This window comes from Equus przewalskii, chromosome 14 (genome assembly GCF_037783145.1).
Source record: "Equus przewalskii isolate Varuska chromosome 14, EquPr2, whole genome shotgun sequence".
NCBI classification, from domain to species: Eukaryota; Metazoa; Chordata; class Mammalia; order Perissodactyla; family Equidae; genus Equus; species Equus przewalskii.
Window position 1 is genome coordinate 81,463,297 of NC_091844.1, and position 27,570 is coordinate 81,490,866.

At 46.7% G+C, this 27,570-nt stretch overlaps 1 protein-coding gene across 31 annotated transcripts in view; it reads right to left on the reverse strand.

The window, feature by feature from the left end:
• The window catches only part of LPIN1 (lipin 1), a 123,715-nt gene that overhangs the window by 32,401 nt on the left and 63,744 nt on the right, over positions 1-27,570 (reverse strand). For 11 of the 31 annotated variants that reach the window (XM_070574397.1, XM_070574402.1, XM_070574399.1 and 8 more), the window contains 12 exons: positions 20,496-20,696; positions 19,622-19,717; positions 16,624-16,931; positions 14,869-14,994; positions 12,684-12,791; positions 9,053-9,182; positions 7,414-7,735; positions 6,276-6,369; positions 5,402-5,592; positions 4,193-4,286; positions 3,350-3,419; positions 124-216 (listed from right to left, as the gene is read on the reverse strand). In XM_070574397.1, the coding sequence (XP_070430498.1) occupies positions 124-216; positions 3,350-3,419; positions 4,193-4,286; positions 5,402-5,592; positions 6,276-6,369; positions 7,414-7,735; positions 9,053-9,182; positions 12,684-12,791; positions 14,869-14,994; positions 16,624-16,931; positions 19,622-19,717; positions 20,496-20,696 (1,833 nt within the window). Of the gene's footprint in view, positions 1-123; positions 217-356; positions 435-3,349; positions 3,420-4,192; positions 4,287-5,401; positions 5,593-6,275; positions 6,370-7,413; positions 7,736-9,052; positions 9,183-12,683; positions 12,792-14,868; positions 14,995-16,623; positions 16,932-19,621; positions 19,718-20,495; positions 20,697-27,570 lie in introns of all 31 variants that reach the window. The other 20 variants (XM_070574398.1, XM_070574405.1, XM_070574406.1 and 17 more) reach the window with 5 other exon arrangements.

Here is a 27,570-nt window from a genome sequence, read left to right on the forward strand (position 1 = left end):
GTTATGGCTCATGCTTATTTCTCCAACACAAAAGCCTGACAACGAACTCCACTATAATCTCCACCACACAAACCCAAAATTGGCTGAGCCAAGTGGAGGCATTCTTTTGTTTTCTGTGCTTACCTCCTTGATTGTGGTATTTCTTCCCCTCCATGAAAACCACCATCTTCCTCCCTTTCTGGGCATCTTATCCCTCATGATAGCTTCCACAGTGGCCTGTTTTAAACGGATGGTAACATAAATAATAGAACCAAAAAAAGATCAACTTAGCCCATTCAAACCAAAAGAAACGGACATGCAAATTAAAGTAAGACTAAAAAAAAAAAAAAGGAAAACTCAGAGAAAACACAACATACTATTTGTGGATTAAAAATTTTCGAGAAGCAAAACCTAATGGCGTCCAAAATCACGTTAAGGTAACTTAAGCATGAGGACTTGGGAAGATGTTAACGGAATAAACAAACAACAAATAAAATGCAACACAACAACAACAAAAGAAAGAAAGCATTGAAAACCGTTAGTGATTAGTAAGACCAGAAGTTCTCAAATTAAAGCGGCTTCCTGTTAAGATACTGTTACTCTCAATGTGATGATCGCAAAATAAAAAATGACATGATTAATGTGGGACTAGGGTAAGAGAGTCTTAAACGAAAGGTAAAACGTGCAGGATCTTGTTAGTACATTTCCAAATTCTGACAAAATGAACATTAATAGATGCATTTGATTTAAAATCTCAAGTATTAAAAAGAAAATTCATACTCTTGCCCTAAACAAATGAAAGTTTGACGGAAGAACATTAAATACTAATTAATAATTTTGTACGTATTTCCAAAGAACAAAGCATGTATCGTGAGGCCAATCCCAGTGCCAAGATGACCTTCCTTCCCGGGTTTACAGAACCACCAGGCAGGTGACACCTCAGCCAGGAGGAGAGGAAGATGTAAGTCTTTCAACCTAACAGCTTGCATGTAAGAAGATAAATAATTCACTTATTTAGCCTGAAGTGTGCTTCCTTTTATCATCCGAAAATCCCTACCTGACACCAAAGAAAACCTGAATACTACAAAGCAAACCAGGCAGCCCCTCTTCAGGGCAAGGCAATCCATAAAGGTGGGAACGACCCTACTCCCTCTAAATTCATTTCCCTGTAACAAAACTTCAATTTAAAAAATATTAACACGGTTATTTTCAGACCAAGACAAACGGATTCTAAATTTCATTTACAAAACAAACAAAACTGGTTAAGAACATTCTCAGACACAAGAGTAATAATAAGCAGGCACATGCCTTATGAGATATTAAAATATACTTAAAAGCTCCAGTAATGAAAAGAATACAGTGCTGGTACATAAGCAAACATATTAGTGGAACAGAAAACAAAGACCAGAAATAAATCTAAATTCATAAAGAAATGTAATATATGATAAAGTTGTAACTGCCATCAGTGGGGGAATGAGTTATCTAGCTAATGGTATTGGGATAAGTAAGTAGCTATGCCAGACCCTGGGAGTTGCCTCCCTGGTACATCATCTCCCTTCTTTCTTGCCAACAGAGTCAAGACTGTTCAAGAATCAGGCTGTGGGATGTTCTGGGAAGGCAAGCTCAATTCCAGAAGACGAACCTCCATGGGTCTACACCGTTCAGAGTCATTCCACTGTTCTGCCGACAGTGGGTTTGGAGGTGATCACGTGACCAAGCTGTGGCTGACGACTGCGAGAAGTCTGCCTCTATCCTTCCTGTTTTGGATGTGGCTGCATGAAGAAATGATGTGCAGAGCAGTCATCTTGTGATCATAAAGGGAAAGCCCAGAAAATCAGAGCAGCTAACCCAAAGGCATCAAGCCTCAAACAACTGACCTAAGGTTCTTACCATGCAGGACAACAAATCCCCACTATTTAAGCCACTGTTAGTCACGCTGCTTCCTGCAACCAAAACATCCTAACTGATCCAGTAACCAGCTGTGGAATAATTTGGTTCCCGACACCTCACTCATTACTCTCAAGATAAAATCTAGACAGATCAAAGATTTAAGAAAGCACAAGAAGAAAAGACAGGGGAAATCTTCACAAGTTTTGGAAATAGGGAAGCAGGGCCATTCTAAGTGTGATACAAAATCTGACAGCCACAAAACAAAAGAGTGACAAATTCCACGTATAAAAATAATTTCTATATTAGATAAATACCATAAACAGAGTCAAAAATTACTGACAACCTGGAAAAAACATTTAGAAGACCTATCACAAAGACTAATTTCTTTAAGTTTAGGAGCCGTGTGTATTTCTTGTTCGGTGAACTACATCCTTTAACTACATTTCTATTGCACTGGCCTTTTTTCTTAGGATTTGTAAGAGCTGAGACGTGTAACCTAACCATTTGCGCTGGGCCATGGATACAATGAGGCACCTGGCAGGGACACAACAAGACTCACTCTGGAGAACATGCCCTCAGCCAGTGTACAAAGAATATCCACAGATAAAGTCCCACCAAAGATGAGGTCACAACCCCTGAATCCCAAAACACAACACACACACACACCCAGGAAGGAGCAAGCATAGCCTCAACCAAGTCAGACAAGACCTTCGAGAGCCTCAGACATCAGAACTACCTGACAGGATAACAGCCAAAGTGGTACAAAGCGCTTGCTACTTGTACGAAGGATACAAGGGTAAGACACGGTCTCAGCAGCAAGAAGGAGGTATAACCCAGTAGGAAAACACCACACTGAACACATGAGCAATTCCAGGCTGAATGGAGCACTGCGGGGAAGACGGGAGCAGCAGCTGCAGGGCTGCATCTGCCCTCTAAGCCTGCCTCTTCCCGCAGCCACTCACCACTCTCCCGCGCAGCTAGGAGCCGCCCAGGCCCTGCACTCGCTCCTCCTGGCCACTCAGGCCCCGGGCGTGCTTCCTGCCTGAGCAACGCCCGATGCTGGCGCTGGCACCTGGCGTCTGCTGTGTGGCCTCCCTGTGCCCCACCCGCTGCCTGCTGCAGCCTTCACTCCTCTCCCCTCATCATCCCTGGGCTCTGACATCCGCATCTACCTGCTCTGCCCCAACCTGTGTCCTAGCACAGCAGGTGCTGAGGAAGGAACCGTGGAGGAGGCAGGACTTGCTCCACCACGGCCACAACTGGGAGGTTTTGCCTTGATAAGCAGGAGGGGGAAGGACGTTCAAGGTGCAAGAGGCGCAAGAGAGAGACTGGAAACTCCTGACATCGATACTTGTGAACTTCGAAAGAGCACAATGTAACTAACCCTCTGGCTTTTAAAACAAGAGTTAAATTCCAACGGCCCAGGTTAATCTAGCCGCCATCTTCAGGGCCCCTTTTTCTTTCTCGTGTTAACGCTCACCTTTGGCAGAGGTTTCTGGAAGGCCTGCATCGCCAGGAGCAGAGGTGCCGCTGTTGTCCAGTTATAATATCTAACATGAAACAAGGAAAAGATGTTATATAAGACGAAGGCTCAGACTGCAAAATCTTTCTAATGTCATGAGAAGCAATCATGGAAAGCTCTGGAACTCCAGCTGGGTCCTTAAAGAGCCCAATACTGTGGCAAATACCCCCAGCCCTCCCCCGCATGCCCCGCCCGTGAAGTGGCCTCCTCCTCCGTCTAACCGCACAGCGGCCACACTGAGGGGCCGAGCAGCCATCATGGCAGCAGAGTCAGTCAGATGTGGTGAGAGACCCCAGCGACCAGCTGGAGAGCAGCCCAAGCTCAACTGTGCATCGAGCCACCAACGTGTCTGTGGCACATCTTGCCGCGCTTCAAGGAAAAGGCAACTCGGGGCCCTAGTGAACACGTAAGCACCCATGACTTCTCCTCGGGGAGAAAAGTTTGCCAACAGTCTACAGAAACACCTGCAGCCCTCGACCTCAGACAACGGAGCTCTCGAGGGGTGGCTATGCAGTCTATTCTGTCACGCTCGTGTGCACTACGGGCCCAAGTCCCACAGGCCACGCACCGTGACTTTACAAACTCCATTATAAATCTAGCACCGACAAAGAGAAAGAGCCACAAGATCGGAAGTTACATCGACCCACCAACTACAGAGCAACACAGTGTCTTGCCAACAGTGAACTGACAACAGCAACTCTTAAAAAGACTTTATTTGATTTATTTCTAAAACCGATTGTCTGGGTCTCTGTATTTGAAAAACTGAAGCTGAGATGGTACCACGCGACTGGGGGAACTCACTTATTCCCGATCTTCACCACGAGATTGGGGTCGTCAATGAGGGCAGGGTTGTCCGCAAACTGCTGATACGACACCGCCTGCTCCAAAAACGCATCTGTGAAAGCAATCGTACGGGGTGGGGGCAAACATAAGGAAATTTGGTTCAAAAACATAGGGCTAGTTTTCACTCACTCATTCACAAGCCTTCTCTGAGGGTTTATGTGTGCCGGCTGTGAGGACAACTCTATAAACACATTTGCAAAGGGGGCTTCAGTGCGTTTGAGGGGCAGCGTCCGTGCAGAAACGGCGGAGGCAGGAGCCGTCCGAGGAGGCGGTCACGCAGGAGCAGGTGTGTGAAAGCCCAGCACACACGCACATCTGCAGGAGCAGATGGACAGTGAGCAGGGATTGGAAACCAGGCCACCTCGGTCCCAGTCACGTTCACTGGCGTGACCTTGGGCAAGGGATTAATCTCCCCAAGCCTCAGTTCCCTCACCCGTGACACGGGAATAATAACCATGCCCACCTCCTCAGTGGCTGTGAGGACAGATAAGGTCATGAATGGAAAAGCGCGGTGTCCTGCCTAAAGCAGGTGGGAGGGGTCAAAGAAGGACACCGAGGGGTATAAGGTCAAGGAATTCAGTTGATAATGGCCAACTGCATAGACTAGGGGTCTCAAGCCACCTCCCCATGCACCTGTCATGAGACACTGGGCGGAAATCATTGTTACAAATGTGACGGGTGCTATGAATTAATTCATTGCCTAAGCCAACCCCAGGGGCGCCCTTCACATCCAGCCAGGAAGGTTCCCTGCACTTGCTCAGACAAACTCAGACAGGCGTCCCTCCTCCAGGTCCCCACTGCATTCCTGCACACTTCCAACACGCATAATACTGACATTCCCACCAGGCTGCAGGCTCCGGAGGACACATCTGCAGGACAGGCACGGGCCAAGGAGACACACACCGTGCTCAGCAAACACATCCGATGACAAGTGACCCTGACGGCCTTTTTGTTACCTGAAGCCATGTGTGACCAACCGAACCCTGAGGTCAGCCAACTGCAAGCCAGCAACATTTGGGTCATAAGCAACAATGAGTCACTGGTGCTATCATTAACCAGCCAAGTGAAAAGCACTAATTATAGAAGTCCAGCTTCTGGACATTCTGACCAGCTGCCACAAGAGGGTGCTCTTGGCTTGAAGACCAGCTCCAACACCCAGCACAATACCTTTGGTTATCTCCCTGTTGTCGCTGAGGCCCCCGCAGAGGGAGATGGCAATGGACGGCAGGTCCCTCAGGCCGTCCGAGGTGCTCTCCACGCCACTGTCAACGCCAGAACTGCCCACGGACTGCGGGGACTGGCTTGCTGACCGGGCTCCATTGTCATTGGCATGTTTTGTGAGGCCAGAAGGATCTCCGCTGGAAGGAGGAAGAGTGAAAAATGTTGAGGATTCTCCTTGTCTTGGGTGTTACACAGTCACCAAAAGACTCTAGCAATCCGCTACCCCTCAGACAGCTACTGATGTCATCTCAGGACAGAGCGCTCATCAAAGCACCATGACAAAGACAGACAAGTTAAGTGACTGACCTTAGGAGAGAAAACAGCTATTTTTAGCCTGTTACATCCCCTTGTATCCCCTCCCAACCCATGTGAAATGAAGTGAAGAGAAAGCACGCTGTCCTACAAGGCCACAGCTCCCCGTTATGACCCGCCAAGGAGCTGGCCAGCACCGCCAATCACAGGACTGAAGATGGGGCCCCAAGGGCCACAGAGACTCTCTCCTGGGAACGGGGATCTCTCTGCCACTGATTTGAGTCGAGGGCCACTGACCACTGCGACACAAACTCAGTGTCATCACGGGAGACGGCCTCGTGCCCGCATTCCTGTTCAGAAGGTGGAGAGCCAGCCACATGGACACACGGCCAAGCACCCACGTCCACAGAGAAAGTCCGCTGTTTTAAACTGGCTGCTTTTCAGTGAAATGCGAGCCTCCTGCTGCCTTTTCTTACTAGCTTCCTAACTAAATATAAGGAAAACAATGGACTCACAGATTAACACTCAGATTACAGAAAATGACAGGAAGAATAAAAAGAAGTTTTACTTTTTGGGAAAATACAGAGCAGCCACTTCAGGATCCATATCTGTGAGGTCATCCAAGTAGACGCCGTCAGCACCCAGGTGTCGGCTTCGCTTGTCTGAAAGAGCAAATGGGCCCAGTCAGAACACTGATCTTCCAGAAACAACAGCATGGACTTCTGGGGGTCTCTAGAAGGAGCATTTAAGCACAGTATGCAAATTTGCTCAGAAGTACCCAAACCGGCCCAAGCAGCACAGGAGTGAGAAGCCCGCAGTGCAGCGGTCCTATAGAGGCCCCCAGCCCAGGTCCGCGTGTGGCTCCATCACTCGCCCACCTTGCGGCCTTGGCCAGGTCAGGTAACTCTGCTGAGCCTCAGTTCCCCATCTGGGAAGTGCCTGAAGTGCACTGGGCACTCGATATCTCGAAGCGATTACCACTACTACTATTATTATTAAAGGATAAAGCTTTCATTAAGCACTTCGCCATCAGCACTCCCAAGCACCCTCATGGTGCACATCGGCCACCACACACCATGATGGCAGACTTCCTATTTCCTTCTTCCAGAGAATGCTGTCACTGGTTCACAGAAACCTAGAACACTGCAAACACGGTGTGGCTAACAGATTAGGCTTGACATCAGTGCTCCCAGGGTTTATGGGGCATCTTCTAGTGCCAACCACTAGTCTAGGTACCGAGGAAACCAAGGTAAATCAGACCAAAGAGAGTGCTGATCTCACAGAGCACATGCTCTAGAAAGGGAGCCAGGCAACAAACCAACAACGACCGTTAGAAATAGTGACGAACAGGGTACGGAAATCAAAACAGAGAAATGCACTAGAGAGAAACTAGGGGCAAGGGGACATTAGCTCAATCGCAACTTCTCCCAGATGCCAGGGTGTCCGGAAGGACTCAGTCCCTCTGGATCCCAGCATCCTGATCGTAAAGAGGGGGCTCCTACACGGTCCCCAAGGCCCCCTTTAGGTCTGACCTCCTATGACTAAATGCTGATAACCCATATACTCCTCAAACAGCAGAGACTGAACGCGAGGGAGGATACAGCTCTGTTTCCACCGTGATGAGCTCTGGCCTTCGGAAGGAAGGCACCGCAGTCTGCAGGGCGCCACCTCCATACACAAGGAGCTGGCCGCACCAGCCTTCGCACCTTTTTTCCGAGAAGGAGACTCTGTCTTGCTGGCCGTCGCTGTCGGGGCTGGGCTGGCAGAGAGCGGCTTGGGCTCTTCAGCCGTCGGTAAGGGCGGGGCTGCTGCTCCCAGGGCCTCAACGTCCTCCTCATTCACAAACTGCATCTCTGTCTGAGACTTGCTCTGCTCCTCCAGCGGCTGCGGAGGACGCCCCCTGGGCAGTGTGGGCGACTGGTCACTGAAGGCATCTGAAGACTCGCTATGAATGGCCTCAAAGTGCATTTTATCACAGACTTTTCTACTGCACAACGGGCTGCAGTCTTTCATCTTGTGTGGAGACGACTGATCAAAGGGACAGGGACAGAGAGAGAGAGAGTCAGGTCAAACGGAAAAACTGAGCTAACCAAGAACAACAATTAGTCCACTGCTGATCTGCAGCACTGTCCACACGCTGCACAGGGAGACCCTTAAGCCTCAGGCATCACCTGGTGATTCCCACACCCGCCAAAAGGTCTGGAAACCAACAACATTAGTTCCAAACAAATGAATTTTCATACAAAAACATCAACTGCCAAAGAGAAGCGAGATCAGCAACGGCCAACAGGTGGAAGTAACAGAAATGTCCACCAGCAGAATGGAGGTCCGTGCGCACAGTGGGTACCCACAGTAACGTGAATAAGCAAATTCCGATCATGCGCACATCACGAATGCTGCAGAACTAATCTCTGCCATTCAAGCGAGGACCGCATCTGTCCTTGTCGGGCCGGTCTGAGCAGCAACCGCGAAGGGGGGGGCGGGGGCGGCACTTCCAAGTGGCTGATTAAGTCCTGCTTCTCGGTCTGGGTGCAGATCGCACAGACATGTTCATAGTGTGAAAATTTATTGATCTGTGCACTTAGGATCTCAGCATTTCTGTATGTGTGTTATAGTTCAATAAAGTTTACCCCCAAATTGTGAGCAAACAGGGAAAGCTGCGGTGGTCAGTTCACTCAAGTGAGAAATCAGCATTTCTGATTCTACCTCTCCAAGGAGCTTCCAGTTACGGAAAAAAATTTATCCAAACAAAACCCGAAATGCAATTTATGGGTTAGAAATGAGGGGAGGGATTCATTTCTGTATCCGATCTCACAGCTCCCAGCACAAATGAAAACAACGCGACAGCAGATCTGTGGCTGCCAAGTGTTTCGCCAGAAGAAGTGATGGGTTTGCACTTTGATGCCATTTCTCCAACGGCATCGAATGACACGAATCTGTGAAGACGGCTGGCAGGGTCAGCACTACGGCTTGTGGGCAGAGAAATCAGCATTTTCTGTGAAAGCTAAATATAACCTGGAAGGAGATGGAATCCACAACTTTAGCCTCAACAGACCTACTCTCCAAGGAGTTGCCCACCTTGATTCTTAATAGGGATGCTGTCAATCTTCACTCACTCATTCATTCATATGACAAGCATTTACTGGGGATACAAGAGGCCACAGCATCTTCTAAGGACATTACAATATTAAAAAAAAAAAAAAAAACCAGCTTGCAATATAATATTCAAGATTCTTGTAATACATTGGAATATGAAATACAATTTCTTGAAGGAAAAGATTGTGTCCATTTCATGTTTTCAGAAACTATCTTCAGCGTATGGCAGAATTGAGGAAAAGAACTTACCTTGGCAGCTTGTGGCAATTCTCCCCAAAGCCAGAGCATTTCTAGGTTATTCTTCTGCATCGTCCTATCTGTGGACTTACTGACCAATTCTGAATCACTTTTAGGTGTCGAAGGTCGGGAACCTGAAGGACTTCAGAAAACACAAATCCGTGATTAAAGTGGGAAGAGAAAATTTATTAAAAAATGTTTTTGGCCCAGAATTTTAGGGTTCAAATAGCCCAGAAAACGCACCCAAGCCACCGTTCCCTTACGAATGCAGCTTCCTGACATATCCCATCTGTGGCCACCAGGGGTCCACAGATCACAGGTCCAAATACCAGGCAAGTAAAGATGAGAAGAAGTAGCATTTAAAAAGGAAAATCGAAAAAAAGAGAGATGAAAAGAGAAAGGAAAAAAAAGTTTGTTCTTACCCCAAAACCCAGCCACCTTTCCCCACCTCACCCTGAGCTCACCTCTCCTGCATTCTCACTTTCCAAATCAAGACTCAACCCTCAGACAGCTGCAAGAGCGTCCTGGTCATCTCTGACGCACTCATTACAGTCTGCATTTAAAATATTGATAAATCTGCACTGGCTCTGAAAACAAGGAAGCTGCATCACGTGCCAACTTTACTACACATGCCAGATGCCACAAATAACATGGCAGGAGACCCAAGGCGAGATTCTGTAAAACACCGTATCTTCCAGGAATACCTCCAAGATGCCCCATCTGCTGAAGCTCTCCTGTAACAACGCATCACCGTGCTTAATCCTCAGGCCAGCTTTTAAGTGGCTGTAACTTGCGTTCCCATCTCTACGCTTTCCATATTTTGACTCGAGATCTGAACAACGTATTCCTTCCGTCCAGCCAGAGTAACCGGTCAAGAGTATCAAACTTGGCTACAAAACTCTCACAGTATTCAAAACAATAAACACGTGAGAAAAAATACCCATTTAATTAGTTCTGGCCTTATTCTCCTGCATCATTCCCTGGAGAGTAAGATGGCAGTTTTAAACAAAGCAGGAAATAAAGCTTCCAGAATTTTCCTTTTGCATCTTCTTCCACAGACCTCGCACTGTCTCTGAAGTCACATCTCATCAGCGCACTTGGTCTCATTTAGCTGTTGAGTCAGATTTCAACCCCAACTGAATACAAGCTTCCTGCCAGGATGAGAGCTTGTGGATGATACTTAACCTGTATCAAACAAACAGGGACCCTTAATGGCTAAAGTGGTCCTCGATCTCTTTAGTCAAGTCCTTGGGACCTCCTTCACGTCACACTGACATGTACACAGGCTGGTTCCTTCTCCCTTGGTGCCCACTGTCCACCAAACCACCTCACTGGCACGCTGCTACAGAGCAGCCCTCTGTTTCAGCTGTTTCACCAGTCCGTGGAGAGGAGGATCCTGAGATAGCATACCGCCAGAGGGTATACAGTGGAACACCTCTCCCGACACACACACACACATTTCTGCCCTTTAGGAAGTACAGGCGTGCACCACATGACGTTTCAGTCAACGACAGACCATATATATGACAGCGGTCCCATAACATTAGTACCACACAGCCTAGGTGTGAGGGGACTATATCATCTCAGTTTGCGTAGGTACACTCTCTGATGTTTGCACAATGATCCATTTCTCAGAACGCATCCCCTTCATGAAGCAACATGTGACTGTAGTCCCACGAGAAGGAATACTGGGCACTCCGCATATTTGAGTGGCAGTGTGTCCATCCCCTTGCAACCTCTCCTGCTTCCTCTAGTTCCATGATTATGCTTTTCTCCAAAGGGTCACTGCATTTCTGGCCCTGAAGCGTCCACAATATGTTCACTATCAGTGAAACGTGCAAAGGGAATGTGGAGGCCTCCGGTGTTCCTGCAACCGTGACCTGAACCCAATCTCCCTCCAGGGCCATCACGGAAAAGTCCACAGCAACTGGCTTCCTCCCGCAACAGCGCTGCCCGCAAACCTCAAACCATTTGTTTAAAAAGCTCCCGCTGTTATATTTTACCGCATAAAAATATAATTTATATTTTCTTATAAATTCTTTGGAACAATAAATTATCTTACCCGCTGCACTAAATTAAGTAAAGCCCTTTAGATTACGCTTGCTCTGGAGGAGGGGGTCAGCAAACGTTTTCCGTAAAAGGCCAGATAGTATTTCAGGCTTTGAGGGTTATGCGATCTCTGTCACCACTACTCACTTCTGCCTTTGTAGCTCAAAAGCAGCCACAGACAGTAAGTAAACAAATTGCCTGTGCTCCCAGAAAACTTTACCAAGACAGATGGGGGGCCAGGTTTGGCCCACAGGCTGTGGTTTGCTTGAGCCCTGCTCTAGAAGAATGCGTATGTTGAACACAGCTCTCTGGCAACACCTCCCAACACCAGGATCCCTGATATTCTGACCCTCTGACAAAAGCTGTGAGCCTAAGGTTTCCACAGAGGCATTCAGGTTTGTAAACTCCTGTTCATAAAGAACCAAGCCCCGTGTGAAACCACAGATGGAAGCTCCCCCCTCACACTCAATATGCCACCACAGCAAACACTGGCCCCTCAGGCCACACCTGCCCTCTCAACAGGACTCTACACCAACACATGTGCACGTGCTGCGACTCCTGAGGGAATTCAGATGACAGAGATGAATTAGGGAAAAGACTCTCGATGCTGAGTGTGACTGATGAGAAAGATGATTCCAAATTTCCCATTATTAGATATTAGACTTTTAAGATCAAGGGTTGTTCAAAAAAGTAAGTTTACAAGGTCACTGACTGATTTTCATAAATAATGCACTGATTAGCCATCTAAGAGTTTTCAGTATTTTTGCCAGTCCCAATTAGGCAATTAGTTATAATTGCTCACACTTAGTTTGCTTCATTTAAAATGGCCTTTCCTCTGCACATGTGACCTCTGAACGAAGCACTTCCAAAGATTCAGTTCTTTCATCAAAAGAAAGACAGTTCCCATGTAGAAATTAATCAAGGCTTCATTTGCTGGAGTTCATAGAGTTCACACGTCTGTAAAGTAGGCAGGTCAAAGTGCGGAAACATTGAGGGAACGAAGGCAGAGATCTGGACCACCCATCAAATGAAAGATAAACCTAGGATCCTAAGCCTTAACACCCATCCTACGCGATTCTCCAAAATTCTTTTCCAGAAATGCCTGGAAATATCTGATTCCGTTACTCAGAAAGTCTCGTGAGCTATTGAAAGAGTTGGAATAGCTTCGTTACACTAAAGTGGCACGCTAAAAAAAATCTCGTAAACTCATTTGTTGAACAACCCTAGACACAAAGCAAAAGATCACATCCCCCAACTTTATTCCATTATTCTGTTTTTCAAAGCACTCCACAGAACTAGGAAGAATTATATGCTTACCCCTTATTTCCAGAGAGTCAAATTTAGCACCTTAAAAAATTATAATAATCTACGAATGCTTAAAAATGAAAGGAAAATAATGATTTATACATGTTTTCTTCACAAGTATTTTGGTTAGTAAAATAGATTTATAAGAGTTAGATTAAAATTTTCACTTCATATTTTCAACACGTATTTTCTACATAAGTAATTCGGTTAATGGTAAAACAGATTTCTCAGAGTTAGATCAAAGTTCTCATTATTGAAGACAGCCAAGCGGGGAAAGGAACCTCTCTACCTGTCTGAAGCACGGAAGTGGGAAGACTGCGGAGGACAAGAGCTAGAAAGACCTCCCTCGGCCGCAACTGCCAGATGGAGGTGAGTCCTTTTGCAATCTAGCGGGCTACTGGATACCACGTGATAGACATTAAAAGAAAGAAAAGATCACAGGTCAATTAAATTAAATGGAACTTCATATAAATTATTTGACTACTCTCAACAATAACGTTTGTAAAAAGATGAACATACGGAGGCAGCTGACAACAGCAGAGCACTACGTGTTGAAATCACTAAGAAATCAACAAGAAATTTCTGAAACACAAAAACAGGAAACTGCCCAAAGACCCATTTCACTTTCTATTTCATCCACATGCCCATAAAAGATTGTTTTCATGGTCAGAATTTTTTCTGGCCAGAATTTAGTGATTAATCAAACTACAAACTGCAAAGATTTGATAATGTGTGCTATCAATTGTCCCTTTAAAGAAAATACATAATTCTAAGTATGTGAATGTATCTATTAATCCTAATTTGTAATTGCATTCGACAGTGGTCAGATCCATATAATCTGACACGGTCATTATTCTGGATTCATAAAGCAAAACGTGAAAGAAATAAATTCAGGGTTGTGTTTAAAATATTTATTTTAAATTCTTAAAATTAATGTAGTGTTTCAACAGATTTTTTCACTTATTAGTGGTTTCTAACTATTCCACATAATTTTCTCCCTAAAGTGCTGTGTTTTTCCCTCCTGAGGGTGTCTCTCCACAGACCTATGGAGAGAACATATGAGGTTCTAGAATGGTCTCGTAGCACGGTCCAATGTGACAGCCACTAGCTGCATGTGGCTACTGAGCACTTGAAATGTGACTCGTTCAAATTGAGATGTTCTGCATGTACGAAATACACAACGATTTTAAAGACTTAGTGTGGAAACAAGAATGTGAAATATCTCATTAATAATTTTTTTAAACTGATTACTTGAAATGGTAATATTTTGGATATACTGGATCGAATGAGATACATCACAAAAATTAATTTCATCACTTCCTTTTTTTACTTTTTAAGGATGGCTACTAGAAAATTTAAAATTACGAATGCAGTTAGCACAATGTTTCTATCAGACAGAGTTGGTCTGAAGACAGACAGACCTCGAGGAGGGGGCTTCACAGGCCCCCACCCCACTCGGGTTGACTAACAGTTACTGTCACAGTCCTGGCTGGAAACCAGGCACGTGACATATGTGACATATCTCTTTTTCTCCGACCTCAACAGAGCACACACCGCTGACTGTGCTGTCTCGTTAAGATTACTCTGGTCAAACTGGAACCAGGCGGAGCATCTGGATCAGACTGGTTTTAGGCAGGAAGCCTAGGAAACCTCTTTCCATCACTACCACACCCCCGAGCCTTTGGAGACATTTTTTCCCAATGGCCTTCTCTCCCCCATGAACTGTTAATGCCATGGATACGCTCTCTAGCTCTTTACGTGCTCTGGCTCTCTAGAGGCCACAAACCATAGTATCTAAGAATTTTCTGCTGTCCAAGAAGCAATTTCTGTTCCAGTGGGGGTGATCTCATCCCTGTTGAGAACACACGATTTAGGTCTGTCCCCTCCCCGGTTCCTCTGAAAACTGCTCGGAAGGGCTCCCAGAGCCTCACAGGTGTCACCGACTTAACAGTCTCTGGAGTTGTCAGGAGGCAATCTACATTCTGAGCAGTTCAGGTTCCCCAAGTTTACCCTGGAACTCGAGAAAAATAAACATTCTCGAATTGAGCAGCATGGATTACGTGTGAGGAGAAGGCATCACTCTAACAGCCCCGAAGGACCTCGGTGGCTCTGAAGCCACCTCTCTGGGTCTGAATTTTACCTAAGGGCTGAGTCTCAAGAAAGGCGCCACCACCTGTTCTCTCCTGTGGACAAGCAGCATTACGTAACTTAAGGAGCAGTTTTCCTGTCCACGTCACCTCAGGAGCTGAGAGCCCCATCTGCAGTTCCATCATGATATTAGACAGAAGTTCATGATCTGCACATGATCTGTTTTTAATCCTGTACCTCCTACTTTAAATTGCATTTTTTCTGGTCCTAGTTATTTTCATTTTTATTTGTATTTCACTATTTTGTTAAACACGCTTCCTCTAACTGACTTCAAATCCTCTGGACCAAGACAGGTGGACACACACATACACACACCAGCAACATACCTGGTATTGGGGGACCACTCTCTATCGGAATTAGGGTACGATGCTGACTGAGGATAAGTCATGACTGGGGAGAGGTTTTCCTTAGGGATATCTTCTTGGAATGGAGGTATATCATTAGAAAGAGTTCTGGAGAAAAAAATATGAAAGTCAAACAATTATTAGCGATAGACGCATAATAAAGACAAGTTTCCATTTTTTCTTGATTATCTCTAAGTGCTTTGTAGATTGACACCACCTCTGTTTAAACCACCCACGCTTACTCCAGGCAGTGGAGAGGAAAAAAGTGAGATACAGTCACACAGAAATGTATTCTGTGTTCATGCTTTGGCTGAATTATAAATGCAAAATTATTGCGTTCAAGTATTTGGACCTAGACACCTGCACATGATTACATTGCTTGTTACTTACATCGTAGCACCTTATATAGTCACTACCTTTCACATTTAACCTCTCAAAAGCCTGAGAGGTAGATCGGGCCCAAAACTGGACCCAGGGGGCTATAAAACCCTTGCCATGCACGGGTGGAACTGCCAAATAACAGAATGACCACACACAGATAACGTCTCATCTAGCAGAATAAAATGATCTAAACCAAATGCATCTTCTAATTATGAAATGATTGCAAATCTACCTTGTTTCAGGTATAACACCCTCATCACAAAACATGATTCACTATTTCACCCATGCAGAGGCCATCTGTCCGTATTTTTGATGTTACCTGAAATATCTCTAAGTTTGGAAATTAAAAGCCACGAGGGAAGGTAATGTACGAAGCCCAACCACCCAGTCTGGGCCTGCAGCAGAGGAGAGGCTGCAGTTAGGAAAAGTGACACTGCCAATTTGCCTTTATTTTTAGCCAGGAAAAAAAATCCTCTTCTGAATAATGAAGCAGGAAGATACCTGATGTTCCTTACCCCTTCTTAACAAGACACGGAAACAATTACCAAAAGTTACACTGAATTACACACAAATCTGAAACATCAAACACTCTCTAAAATGAGTTTGTCTTTTAAAACTGGCATTTTTCACCAAAATAGTAATACAGAGAAACTTCACCACACTGTTAAAAGCAAAGGAAAATAGAACAGATGTCCATTAAACTTTGGGCCCATGCACAAGTGAAAAGGAGCAGTCTATCGCAGACCAGCCCCCAGCTGAATCAGCCCACCTGCCATGTACACAGTTGGTGCTCAAGTAAGAATAAATAGGTTCTGGGGCTGGCCCCGTGGCCGAGTGGTTAAGCTCATGCGCTCCGCTGCAAGCAGCCCGGTGTTTCGTCAGTTCGAATCCTGGGTGCGGACATGGCACTACTCATCAAGCCACGCTGAGGCAGCGTCCCACATACCACAACTAGAAGGACCCACAACGAAGAATATACAACTATGTACCGAGGGGCTTTGGGGAGAAAAAGGAAAAAAAATAAATCTTTAAAAAAAAAAAAAAAGAATAAATAGGTTCTGAATAACAGTTTCATGCATGAAGTATTAGTTTGCTCAGTTCCTGTCTTGGTTCTGTTCTGGAACCATTATGTTATCAGCCTAAGAGGTTTGGTGTGTTACCAATGATCTCTTAGCCATAAGCTACACCAAATCTTCATGCAACTTTAAGACTGGGTCTGCATGACTCCAAAATTCAGTCTAAAATGCTTTAACAGAAGATTAAGAAATTCTAGGGGGAAAAAGCATTCATAAGAACCGTCTTACAAAATTAATGCACCCAATTCCAGTAGAGACCCCGCCTTCCATTCACACTTACCTACTGCTGTCCAACGGTTCGGTCTCCTCATCCGAGCTCATCTCTATGGGAAACATGTCTTCATCTTCAGACGTGTTCATGTCGTCATCTCTTTTCAGGGTGTCCAGCTGGGATTTTCTCCTCCTTTTTCTTCTCTTCTTCCCTAAAGAGCCACCTGAAGGGGTCTCACTAGGGGGTAAGACTTGGGCTGATGTGTTGGGGTCCAGGCCTCTTATCCTGTCTACAGAGTTCCTTTTCAGCTGGCACTCCATTCGCGAGGCTCCCTCTGAGAGGATAGGGGAGGTGGCCAGGTGCATGGGGATCACTTCCTAAAGGACAGAAAATATTTTCAAAAGAGAGTCTTGTTAATTTGGGTTTAAGAAGCAGGACGATGCCAAAGGCCAGTGTTAATTTAGGGGCCCAAGCACCCCTCAGGGAGGCCCACGCAGGCCAGTGTCACAAAACATCACAGCCACAGTGGTCTGGGGATGTGGCTGCCTAATGTGGTGGAGGATCACAAAGTCAACAATTCATTAAATGCCATTTTGTACTGAATCCTGCATTTTCATAACTATAACAGAGTGAGGTAATTATCAGTGTGTGTGTGTGTGTGTGTGTGAAAGAGTGAGCAAATGCCTATGTGTGTGCATTTTTAATACGCACTGCATTAAGACAATAATAATTTTTTTAAAAAAACGGCTGACAGTCCCCATTCGCCTGCCGCACAAGAGCACGTCCAGGTATGCGGCTGTCGAGTAATTAGATATTGATCCTCTTCTTAAAAACAAAAGGAAAAAACACACGGCCTGTCAATTTAATGGTTGCTTGATTATCAATCATTTTATTAATGAATGACGTGTTTATTATGAGAAACCTGGTAACAAGAATATACATGAGAGAGTGGGATACACAGAAGCTTGCTGCTGATGGTTGGAAGTGGTTTAGAGAACATCCAACGTGCTACACGGATCAAATCCACATCTGAGGGGTGGAGCCTTAGGCTGGAAGGGATGTGAGAAGCCATCTCACCCAGCTGCTCAGCTGGGCCAAATGAATGAGAAACGCAGAGTGCTCACAGTGACTCAAGAGCAGAGAGGAGTCCATGGACTGAAAAGAGAAGGGCACAGCTCCGCAGATGCAGGGGAGACGGCATCGTGTGGCAATCTGGTGATGCAGGACACAGGCTCCCAACCTCCAGCAGCCTCCCAGGGACAGTACGGGGATCTGTATGGCAGGACACACTCTGGCCTCTGAGGCCCCATCCTACCCACAGGCACCCTGCAAGGCCAGCCTAGCAGGCCCACCACGGTCTGCGGCTCCCACACCATCCTCTGAAACTGAAGCTACAGGCCTTCATTTTAGAGCCTGGAGCTACTGAGAGCTGATCCTTTTCAATCGGGCTGTCTTCCCGTAAAGGGGCTGGTTCGAGTGCATTTTATTGAGGAATCACTAAATCAGATCCCTTCAGAGTAGCTTACTCAGTGAACGCAAGTTAAAAAAAAAGTGGTTTGTCTTAAAAGAAAACAGAGGGGTATATCTTCATGACCTTGGACGTGGCAAAGGATTCTTAGACATGACGCCAAAAGCACAGGCAACCAAAGAAAAAATAGATAAACTGGACTTGATCAAAATTAAAAACTCTTGTGCTTCGAAGGACATCATCAAGAAAGTGAAAAGACAACCCAAACGAAGAAAGAAAATATCTACAACTCAGGTATCTGATAAGGGACTTATATCTAGAGTATACAGTCAACTTTTACAACTCAATAATAAAAAGACAAACAACCCAATTAAAAAGTGAGCAAAGGATCTGAATGGACATTTCTCCAGAGAATACATATAAACAGCCAACAAGCATATGAGAAGATGCTCGGCATCATTAGCCATTAGGGAAACGCAAATCAATACCATAATGAGATACCACTTCATACCCACTAGGATGGCTAGAACCACAAAGTCAGATAACAAATATTGATGAAGATGGGGACAAATCGGAACTCTTGTGCACTGCTGGTGGGAATGTGAAATGGTACAACAGCTCTGGACAACAGTCTGGCAGTTCCTCAAATGTCAAATGCAGAGTTAGCACCAGACCCAGCAATTCCGCTCCTAAGTATATACCCAAGAAGAACGAAAACGTACATCCATGCAAAAACCTGCACATGAACGTTCACAGCAGCATTATTCACAACAGCTAAAAGGTGGAAACAACCCAAGTGTCCATCAACACATGGAAGCATAAACAAAACGTGGTACGTGGATATAATGAAATACTATTCGGCTATGCAGAGGAATGAAGTCCTGACACACGCTACAATACGGATGAACCTTGACAACACTGTGCTACGTGAGAGAAGCCAGGCACAAAGGACCACATACTAGACGATTCCATTCATATAAAGGTTCAGAAGAAGGGAATCTATAAACACAGAAGGTAGATTAGTGGTTGCTTAGAGCTGGGGGGAAGGTCGGGGGGGTGATGGGCAGGTGATAGCTAAAGGGTATAGAGTTCTTCTGAGGTGGTGAAAATGTTCTAAAATTGACTGTAGTGATGATTGTGCATATCGGTGAAAATACTAGAAACCATTGAATTATACACTTGAAATGGATAAATTATATGGTATGAGAATTATCTCAATAAGGTTGTTAAAATTTTTAAATAATAAAAAATAAAAGTGATTTTGGTCACTCACTGAACAAAATTAGAACATCCAGCCATTTGAGGTTTCACACACCAGTGTGACTTGTATGCTTTGGGCAATGGTTCCGGCCAGTGTGATTCGGTTCCTCTGTCTCTCCCTGGAAACAGTGAGCCAACTGAAACAGGCCAGGACTGCCGAGTCTGGTGTGGACACAGTGCACACCCATCCTGTCCAGTAAACAGCCCCTTTTCTCTGCTGCCTTTGTCCACACAGCCAGGCAACAGGACGTCTCCACACACACTTCCGCTGTGTCTCCTAGATAAGCAGGGCTCAACGCTCAAAACTAGGAAGTCAGCTTGACCACTAGCCTTCCTTACCTGATCATTATCAGTCTCTTGAACAAAAAACGCTTCTCCATTATCTCCCAATTTCATGTGCAAATCCACAGATTCCCCATTGATTTCTATGTCAACCTGAAGGAAAAAGAGACATTTAAGAAAACAAGGAGCTGTCTTCTTAACTAGACACCTCATGGGGGATGGCCACATCTCTACATGCTTAATCTACATATTTAATGACGCACATCCCAAAAATATCTCACAATTCCACATCTCAGTCGGTGGATCTGGTCCTACATGCTCTTCCCCATCGAGAAACGAAGTCTATTCCCCCTTCCCCTCTGCCCTGAGCTGGGGTAGGCTTGCAATTGCCCCAACGAGTAGAGCGAAACAGAAGGGACGCTATGTGCCCTCCCAGGCAAGGTCAGAGAAAGAACACAGCGCCTCCTGGCTCCCTCTCTCTGGAGATGCTCGCCCCTGTAGCCAGCCGCCACGTTTGGCACCACATGAGACCACGTACAGGTGCCCAACAGCCTCCGCTGAGCCCAGCCAAGAACCACAGGCATGGGAGTGAGCGCGTCTGGAAGAGTCCAGAGGACTGAGCCTCCCAGCAGGGGCCCCAGACAACAGAGAGCAGAGGCAACCCAGCCCCACTACGCTTGGTCTGAATTCCTGACCCTTAGACCCATAAGCTTAATAAATGGTTTGTGCCACTCAATTCTGGAGTGATTTATACAGCTACAGTAACTGGAAGAATGTGAATTCATAATTGTCAACTCAGTGAAAAGCACTTTCCATGGAGAGCTTCACTCTGGGTCTGCGAGAAGCCCTGGATATGTGAAGCCACAGAAACACGATGAATCCCCCTGAGGAGAGAACCTGTCCCCCAGGTCACCGCGTCCTCTGCTCTTACCACTTTCTCTCGGGAGCGCAGGACCCCCATCTTCCCAAAGCGGACGTGGAAAGGGGAGCACTGAAGGCTCCCGTTGGGTTGGCGCACAACGATGATATCGATGCATCCAGACAGGGTGGCAGGATTCAAGCCCTTGTAGAGTTCCTTCACGGTGACAAACACCTGGCCCGCCAACTGCCCCACGTAATTCATGGTTTGAGCCTAGAAGACAGAGACACAGACATAACACACACAGACACACAAACAATTAATTGGGGGAAGCTCACAAGGAACTCCTAGTCATTTCAAAAGCCTCTATTACACGTTCCACTTTCACACCTTGCTCAGATCATTCTGTTGCACTGCCATGGGCTCCACAACACCCACCCCCACCAGCCACCTCGCCCACCCAAACAGCAAGCCCACCAGTCTCCACCCTCGCAAGGTCCAGCACAGATGCTCCAGGACCAGAAAGCCCCATCGCAGCCAGCACTGGGCCCCTCCACTCTGAGGTCCACGGTACTTGTTTATACCGTCCTTAGGGCTCTCGCCACCTGTGCCTTCCTCTGTCATTATGTGTGGGTTTTATAACTAAATCTTAAGACCCTTGAGAAAAGAGTCTGTATTTTTTACCTCTTAGTATCCCCCACAATGCCAAACAGAGTAGGTGCTTAATATTATTAGTTGAAAAAAAAATGACTATTTTTCCTTGAGAAGCAAACAAATGACTTTTATTCTGAACAAGTTCCATCCTGGTCCTTGGCGGCCTGCCCAATTCTCTCCCATCACTCCAGGCGATATCTGTGCTCTGCTGCAGTCTGGCTGCCCAGTTGATCAATGGAAGGCGACTCAGCAAATATCCAGGGCATCTATTCTAGAAAAGGCCTGGTGCTGGCGACACAGAGACACCAAACACACAGTCGCTACCCTCTGAAGGGACTCAGAGGCACGTGAAGGAGAGAGAAGTAAGACACAATCACTAGGCTACAGGCCTGCGTTGCTGCATCTGTTTTAAGTAAGTGCTAAGGGAGTTCCGACCAAGGCAGGAGGAGGATGCAGCACAGAGCAGCTGGCACTCGGCGCGCCTGGAGGAGAGCTGACGGTTTTTAGGATGGAGAAGGTGGACAAGCGCCCTGCAAGAGGAGAGGCACGTGCAAAGGCAGAGAGAGGGACAGTGCCTGCAACCAAGAACATGCAGGGGAAGGACGGAGAGGTGAACCACGCCAGGAGATTCAGACGGCGCTAGGCAGCAATGTGAAGCCCCTGGAGATTCGGAAACAACAAAATGACAATTCAATCCTGATTTAGAAAGAGCATTGTGGTAAAAAGGTAAAGATGGGCAAGAAGAGAAGGTGAAGGCAAGAAGGCTAGCTGGTGGCTGTTGACGATGGTGCAGTTGAGAAACGATGCCAGCCTGAAAGGAGGCAGTGAAGCAGCAATGGAGGCAAAGGGACAATCCGAGGGACATCCAGGTGCAGTCACGGGAGTCTGAGCTGGTGCTGTGCTCTGGCTCCGACAACCATCTCGGCGCTGGTCCACACCTGCCCGACTGCCCACCTGGGCACAGCCCGCCCTCCGGCTCCACTGTCTGGCCCTGTCACCTGCCCTGATGTGACTTGGACACCTCAGATGGGCCCACAGCACGCAGGTCTCCGTCTCCCCCCTGCAGTCTTCCTCTGGCCACTCCTCCCTCTTGCTCTGCTTCACTGGGCCGCACCATCCACCTCTCACCTCCCTCCGGGATGTGGCCCTGCTCAGTGGTCCTTCCCCCCCCACCCCCCCAGGTCCTTTCTTCTCCAGCTCTAGGCACACTTACACTTCAGGGCTCAATCTAATCCCTGTTCTCCTCTCTCTTCTCTATACACTTAACGCTTTGGTGGACCTGAGAGACATGAGGTTTCAAATACCAGATCTGAGCGTGAAGGGTTTGCACAACGTGACTTCCAATCAATGGATCCCAAGACCTGTCCCTTTCTCCCCGCCCACACACCCCGATTCTCCAAGACGACTACCTACCCTGGGGCCACCCGACCCCACCCACCTCAGGGCCCTTATACTTAGAGATTCCAGCGAGGGCCACAGCGCATGCGCACACCTGCCCTGATGAGCCTCTGTGTACACAGTTTGGTTCTGTGCACCTCCTTGCTCTGATGTGTCACTATTTTGCCAAGTGGTTCTCCTGTCACTTGGTGAAGCCAGATTCTCCTTGAGGACAAGGATCAAGCCCTATCCTTTCAAGTTAAAAAACAACACAAAAAATACCTTTTGTAAGCCTCACCTCAACCCTATGACATAAGCAGAAGTAATATTAGCATCCCTAGTTTACAAATGGGGAAACTGAGGCTCCAAAGTGGTTAGTCAAACGACCCATGTGCACTGGGCAAACGAGAACTACTGATTTAATTAAAACTGAGAACAGGTCAGAGACCTAAAAGCAATGAGCAAAACCTACAGGGAAAAGAGCACAGGAAGCCCTCGGTGGCTCGCTTTACAATTTTAAAGGATGCCCTCTGAAGGGACACTGCACCGCCTCCCTCGGTTGAGGAGACCAGCAGACCTCCCGCAAAGGCTGGGAGAGACACGCTGGGACCTGCCCCCAGCCCTCACCGCCAACGAGGTCACGCGTATGGAAACATATCAAAGCCTGCCTTTTCTAAATCTGTTGAATGGTACAGATTTAACTCACGTCATACAAAAAGGGGGGAGATCAGTGCCTGAAAAGATGAATGATAAAAAAAAGGATTCTTTGTAACTCTCATGCTTCTGACAGGGCGTCATTTTATAAAAGAAATCACCACCTTGACGCTCCACCTGGACTTTAACATTGTGCCCACCACGAGCTAAAGCTCTAACGCCACAGCTGCGAGCAGGCAGGAGGCCCGGCATTCCTGTACAACCTCTTTCATCACATTACCTCCCGTTCATGGGCTTCTCCCAATAACCCTGTAGTACGCAGCCTTGCAGATGAGAAAAGTGCAATGAAGCAAAGGCCCAGAGCACGGGCGTGCCGGCAGACCCGGACCCGGGATTGGGATTCTGAAGCCACCTCCATTTTGGTTCTGTCGAGCCCTCTCTCCTGACCCCTACGCTTCTCCTAACCTCATCGCCCTCACACACGAGCTACGCCCATCACTCAGGGACGCGTGACCACTTCCCCTGCTGTGCGGTCGTGCCCCAACGCCAGGGCCACTGCTGCTGCTAACACAGCTCCTGAGAAGAGCTTGAGACCCGCCGGCCAGCACACTTATCATAAGAAGAGAAGGCTCCTAATTGGACGGTACCACATCTCTGCATAGGGCTTCTCATCTGTCAAAGGAGGATGCAGGCCAAGATGATCTGTGAGCCCCAATCCCGGCTCCAAGCGTTCGAAGGTAAAGGCTGCGATGCCTAATTCTTGGCAGGCAAAAGGGCATCTCTAATCATTTAAACTAAGTGTTGCTCTGTTCTGTCGTCCTCAAGAACAAGCATCGCTCCCCCTTTTCAGTGAGTGAATTCAAGGTTATCGTGCAAAATCCGAGAATTTCGAAGCTGGCAGGATCCTGACTGAGCTGTTGTTCCAATATCCCCATTTTAAAGAAATACGCCCAGAAATGGGAAGCGACTTAGGCAGATCCCCCCATGGCAGAGACGGAGCCTGGACTGGGCCTTCCCCACGTCCAGCCCTGTGATCTTCCGTCTTGCATCCACGGGATCAGCCTGGTGTATTTTTCCTACCACAAATAACCAGAAGTTACTTTGATATCTTTAGCTACCCCCTCTGTTGAACAACTTATTTGCAAAACTGAAAATACCCCCATGTGGAAGCAGGAAGTCTGTTCCATGATTCTTAAATGAGAGGGCCACAGCCCCACCTGGCAATACGCTCCTAGGAACGGTCCTCAACATCTACCTGCTGGGGCTGCCTTAGCTGAGCACTGAGAATTTTCTAAAAGGAAGAACACTACTACCACCACCTCATCTATTTGGATGGCTGCTATCTAAAAAAAAGAAAAAAAACAAGCAAGGACGTAAAGAAACTAGAACCCTTGTGCACCACTGGTGACAACCTAAAATGATGCAACCACTATGGAAAACAGCATGGTGGTTGCGCAACAAATTAAAAATGGAATTACCATATGATCCAGCAATTCCACTTCTGGAATATATCTGAAAGAATTGAAATCAAGGTCTCAAAAAGATATTTGCACACCCATGTTCACAGCAGCATTATTCACAATGGCCAAAAGGTGGGAACAACCCAAGTGTCCACCAATGGGTGAATAAACAAAATGCAGTATCTACACGGAGGGGAATATTATCCAGCCCTAAAAAGGAAGGATATTCTGGCACACGCTACAGCATGGATGAGTCTTGAGGACATTATGGTGAGTGAAATAAGTCAGTCACAAAGGACAAATACTATATGATATGATTCCAGCAGACAAACTCACAGAATAGAAAGTAGAATGGTGATTACCAGGGGCCAGGGGGAGGGGGGAAGGGCAGTCAGTGTTTAATAGGCACAGAGGTTCATTCTGCAAGATGAAGAAAGTTCTAGAGACCGATGGTGGCAATGGTTGCCCAACACTGTGAATGCCCTTACATTAAGTTCACTGAATTGTACACTTACAAATGGTCAAGACGGTCTAATTTTATGTTATGTGTATTTTACCACAACTAAATAAAATTTTTAAAGGGGCTGAGGGAGAATACGGTACTAATCAGCATTCATTTCAGGAAGACGAATGCTATTTGGTTAAAAAACTTTGAAAGCATGGGCCCAGGAGGCCCGGGACAGCACCCTTCACGGGCAGAGGGTAGCCTGAGATCCATGTCAGGGGTCTGCTCGGCTGAGGGCCTCCAGCGAGTTGGGGGCAAGCCCAGCTCTTCTTGGCTGCCCCTCCTCCAGCATCTCCACTAAATAAACACTAGGCCGATATTTAAGGACCCAAGAATAAACCAGCTGGGCGCAGTCGCGAGTTTCACTTCCTTCAATTCCGTCTGAAACAAAAGGCTCAAGAAAAAAGCTCATTTGATTTACCTCAACATAAGAAGCCAGATGAAGCAGGTGGACAGAGTGCCCTCCCTGTCCGTGCCCCGTTCATCTCGCTCCGGTCACCGTGCTCGGTCTCCTGGGTTCACCGAGACACCTGATCAGGGAGCGAGCAGAAGACTTGTTTTGAAAAAGAAAGTATCTCAATTACCTCAAGAGGAACCACAGATAAGTAAAACCCGTAGAGAACAAAGTGTTCCGGGTGAAGAGCTTTGAGACGCCTGCTCGTCATTCACCCCACACCGACTTACTTTAAATCTAGTGATTTTTATCTCAAAATTTGGCAAGAAATAGCGGCTCCACCTGCCAGGGCTTCGTTGACCACGTGAAGCGGATGCCACAGCCCTGGGTCAGAAGTTTCTCAAGGAGAGCTGACCAAACCTCCAAAAACTCTTTGGCCAAACTGGGATTCCCCAAGCTGTGCTGTGGATTTGCAGGGCAACTCTGAGGTCAAGAAACATGTAAACACATTTTTTTAAAGGTGCCATCTTCCAGGATGACCTTCTAGAATAACAATTTTCTGAGGTTATCACATCCCATTAGAATATATCTTTCCAGATAGTCTTCCCTAAGTTAGAAACTACTTCAGCACTTATATTAGACCCAAACAGATAATACACCCAGGAACATAAAACTCCAAAAGCATATTTCCACCTGGGATTCTATTTAAACATTAACAATAAACAGCATGTTCTACTTGAACAGCATCAATTATTAAAACTAAACAAACGAATTTGAATTATTTTAGGCCAAGGCCCTTCATCATCAATTCGGGAATCAGCTGTTCTGCTCATTCATAATCCAAGTGGATAAAAGCGATGTTAATTCCCTTTCTAGTTCTCTCAACTAGAAAGTTACGGAAGGTGCGTTATTATCTAGGCAGAAACATGTCTCCACTTAATATTGCGGGTTTGCTCCCTGGAAATGAAATGGTGAAGTGGGGCAATATCTACGTATGTGCCACTCTTCTCTCCTCTAAGAAGACTGCGAGATCAGACTCAGGGTGAGAACCCTCACTCCAGCAAAGGCCAGGACACCCACAAAACTGTCTCCGTGAATACATGTCTCAGAATCACCATTTTTGTTCCATCTTTCTCACCTCTACTTTTCTTTCTACAGTCTTCTCTTTAAGAACTAAGTGTCCTGCAAGAGTCCTACGACCACTCCTTAATCTCTATTTCCCATTGCCTCCTCCAGGTCCTCCCCCGGCTGCCCAGGAAACCTCCTTCAGAAACACCCAAAACAACTCAAGTTTTGCCAACTGAACCCCCTCCTCAGCCCTCGGGCTCAGTTAATGACATGACCGCTCATCCAGGCCAGCTGCTTGACAAATGCTGGCTGTCACAGTCAAGCGGCTGGACAGACACCCGTCCACCAAGCTGGTCTGCTCTCCTTGAGGACAGAGAGGAGGCCCGCGCATCCCTGGGCATCCAGCCTCTCCCCCGGCGCCTGACCCATCCCAGGGGCCCGGGAAACGTTTGCAGTCATACAGAGCCATGTTTTCTTGAACTATTCCCATGTTTGCTTTGACTACAATCCTTCAACATTCGCCAGGAGTCTAATCTTATGTATCTGTTTATTAAGCTAAGTGCTTCGGGAATGATTTGATTGAATTAAACCTGTATAGCGATTGTCTCCCCAAAGTGAAAATGCTTTACGGGTTTAGAACACTTTTCCATTGGTACAATGGAAACAGAAGATGCACGATCAAAGCTGCCCCTCTCCTTCTCGTATCACATTAAAAACAAATGCATGCCCCAGAGTGAAGGACGAGAGCTCAGGGGAAGTTTATTTACCTCTGGTGCCCACTGTGGCAAGCCAGCAAGGGAGCAGTGGCAGTAGGAAGATGCAGATCTGTGCCATGGAGGGGTCTCCACTTACCCAGGACACAGAGGGCCCAGGGCTGTCACAGCCACCGGGGCATCTGCAACACTCTAATGTTTTAATAAGGAACGAGCTGGCAGGCCATCCCATAAAGAGAAAAGAAGAAACGTACTAGGAGCAAATGGAAGGGAACCACTGAAAACAAATTCCCTAACTATAGTGGAGTTTCAGCAGAGGCCA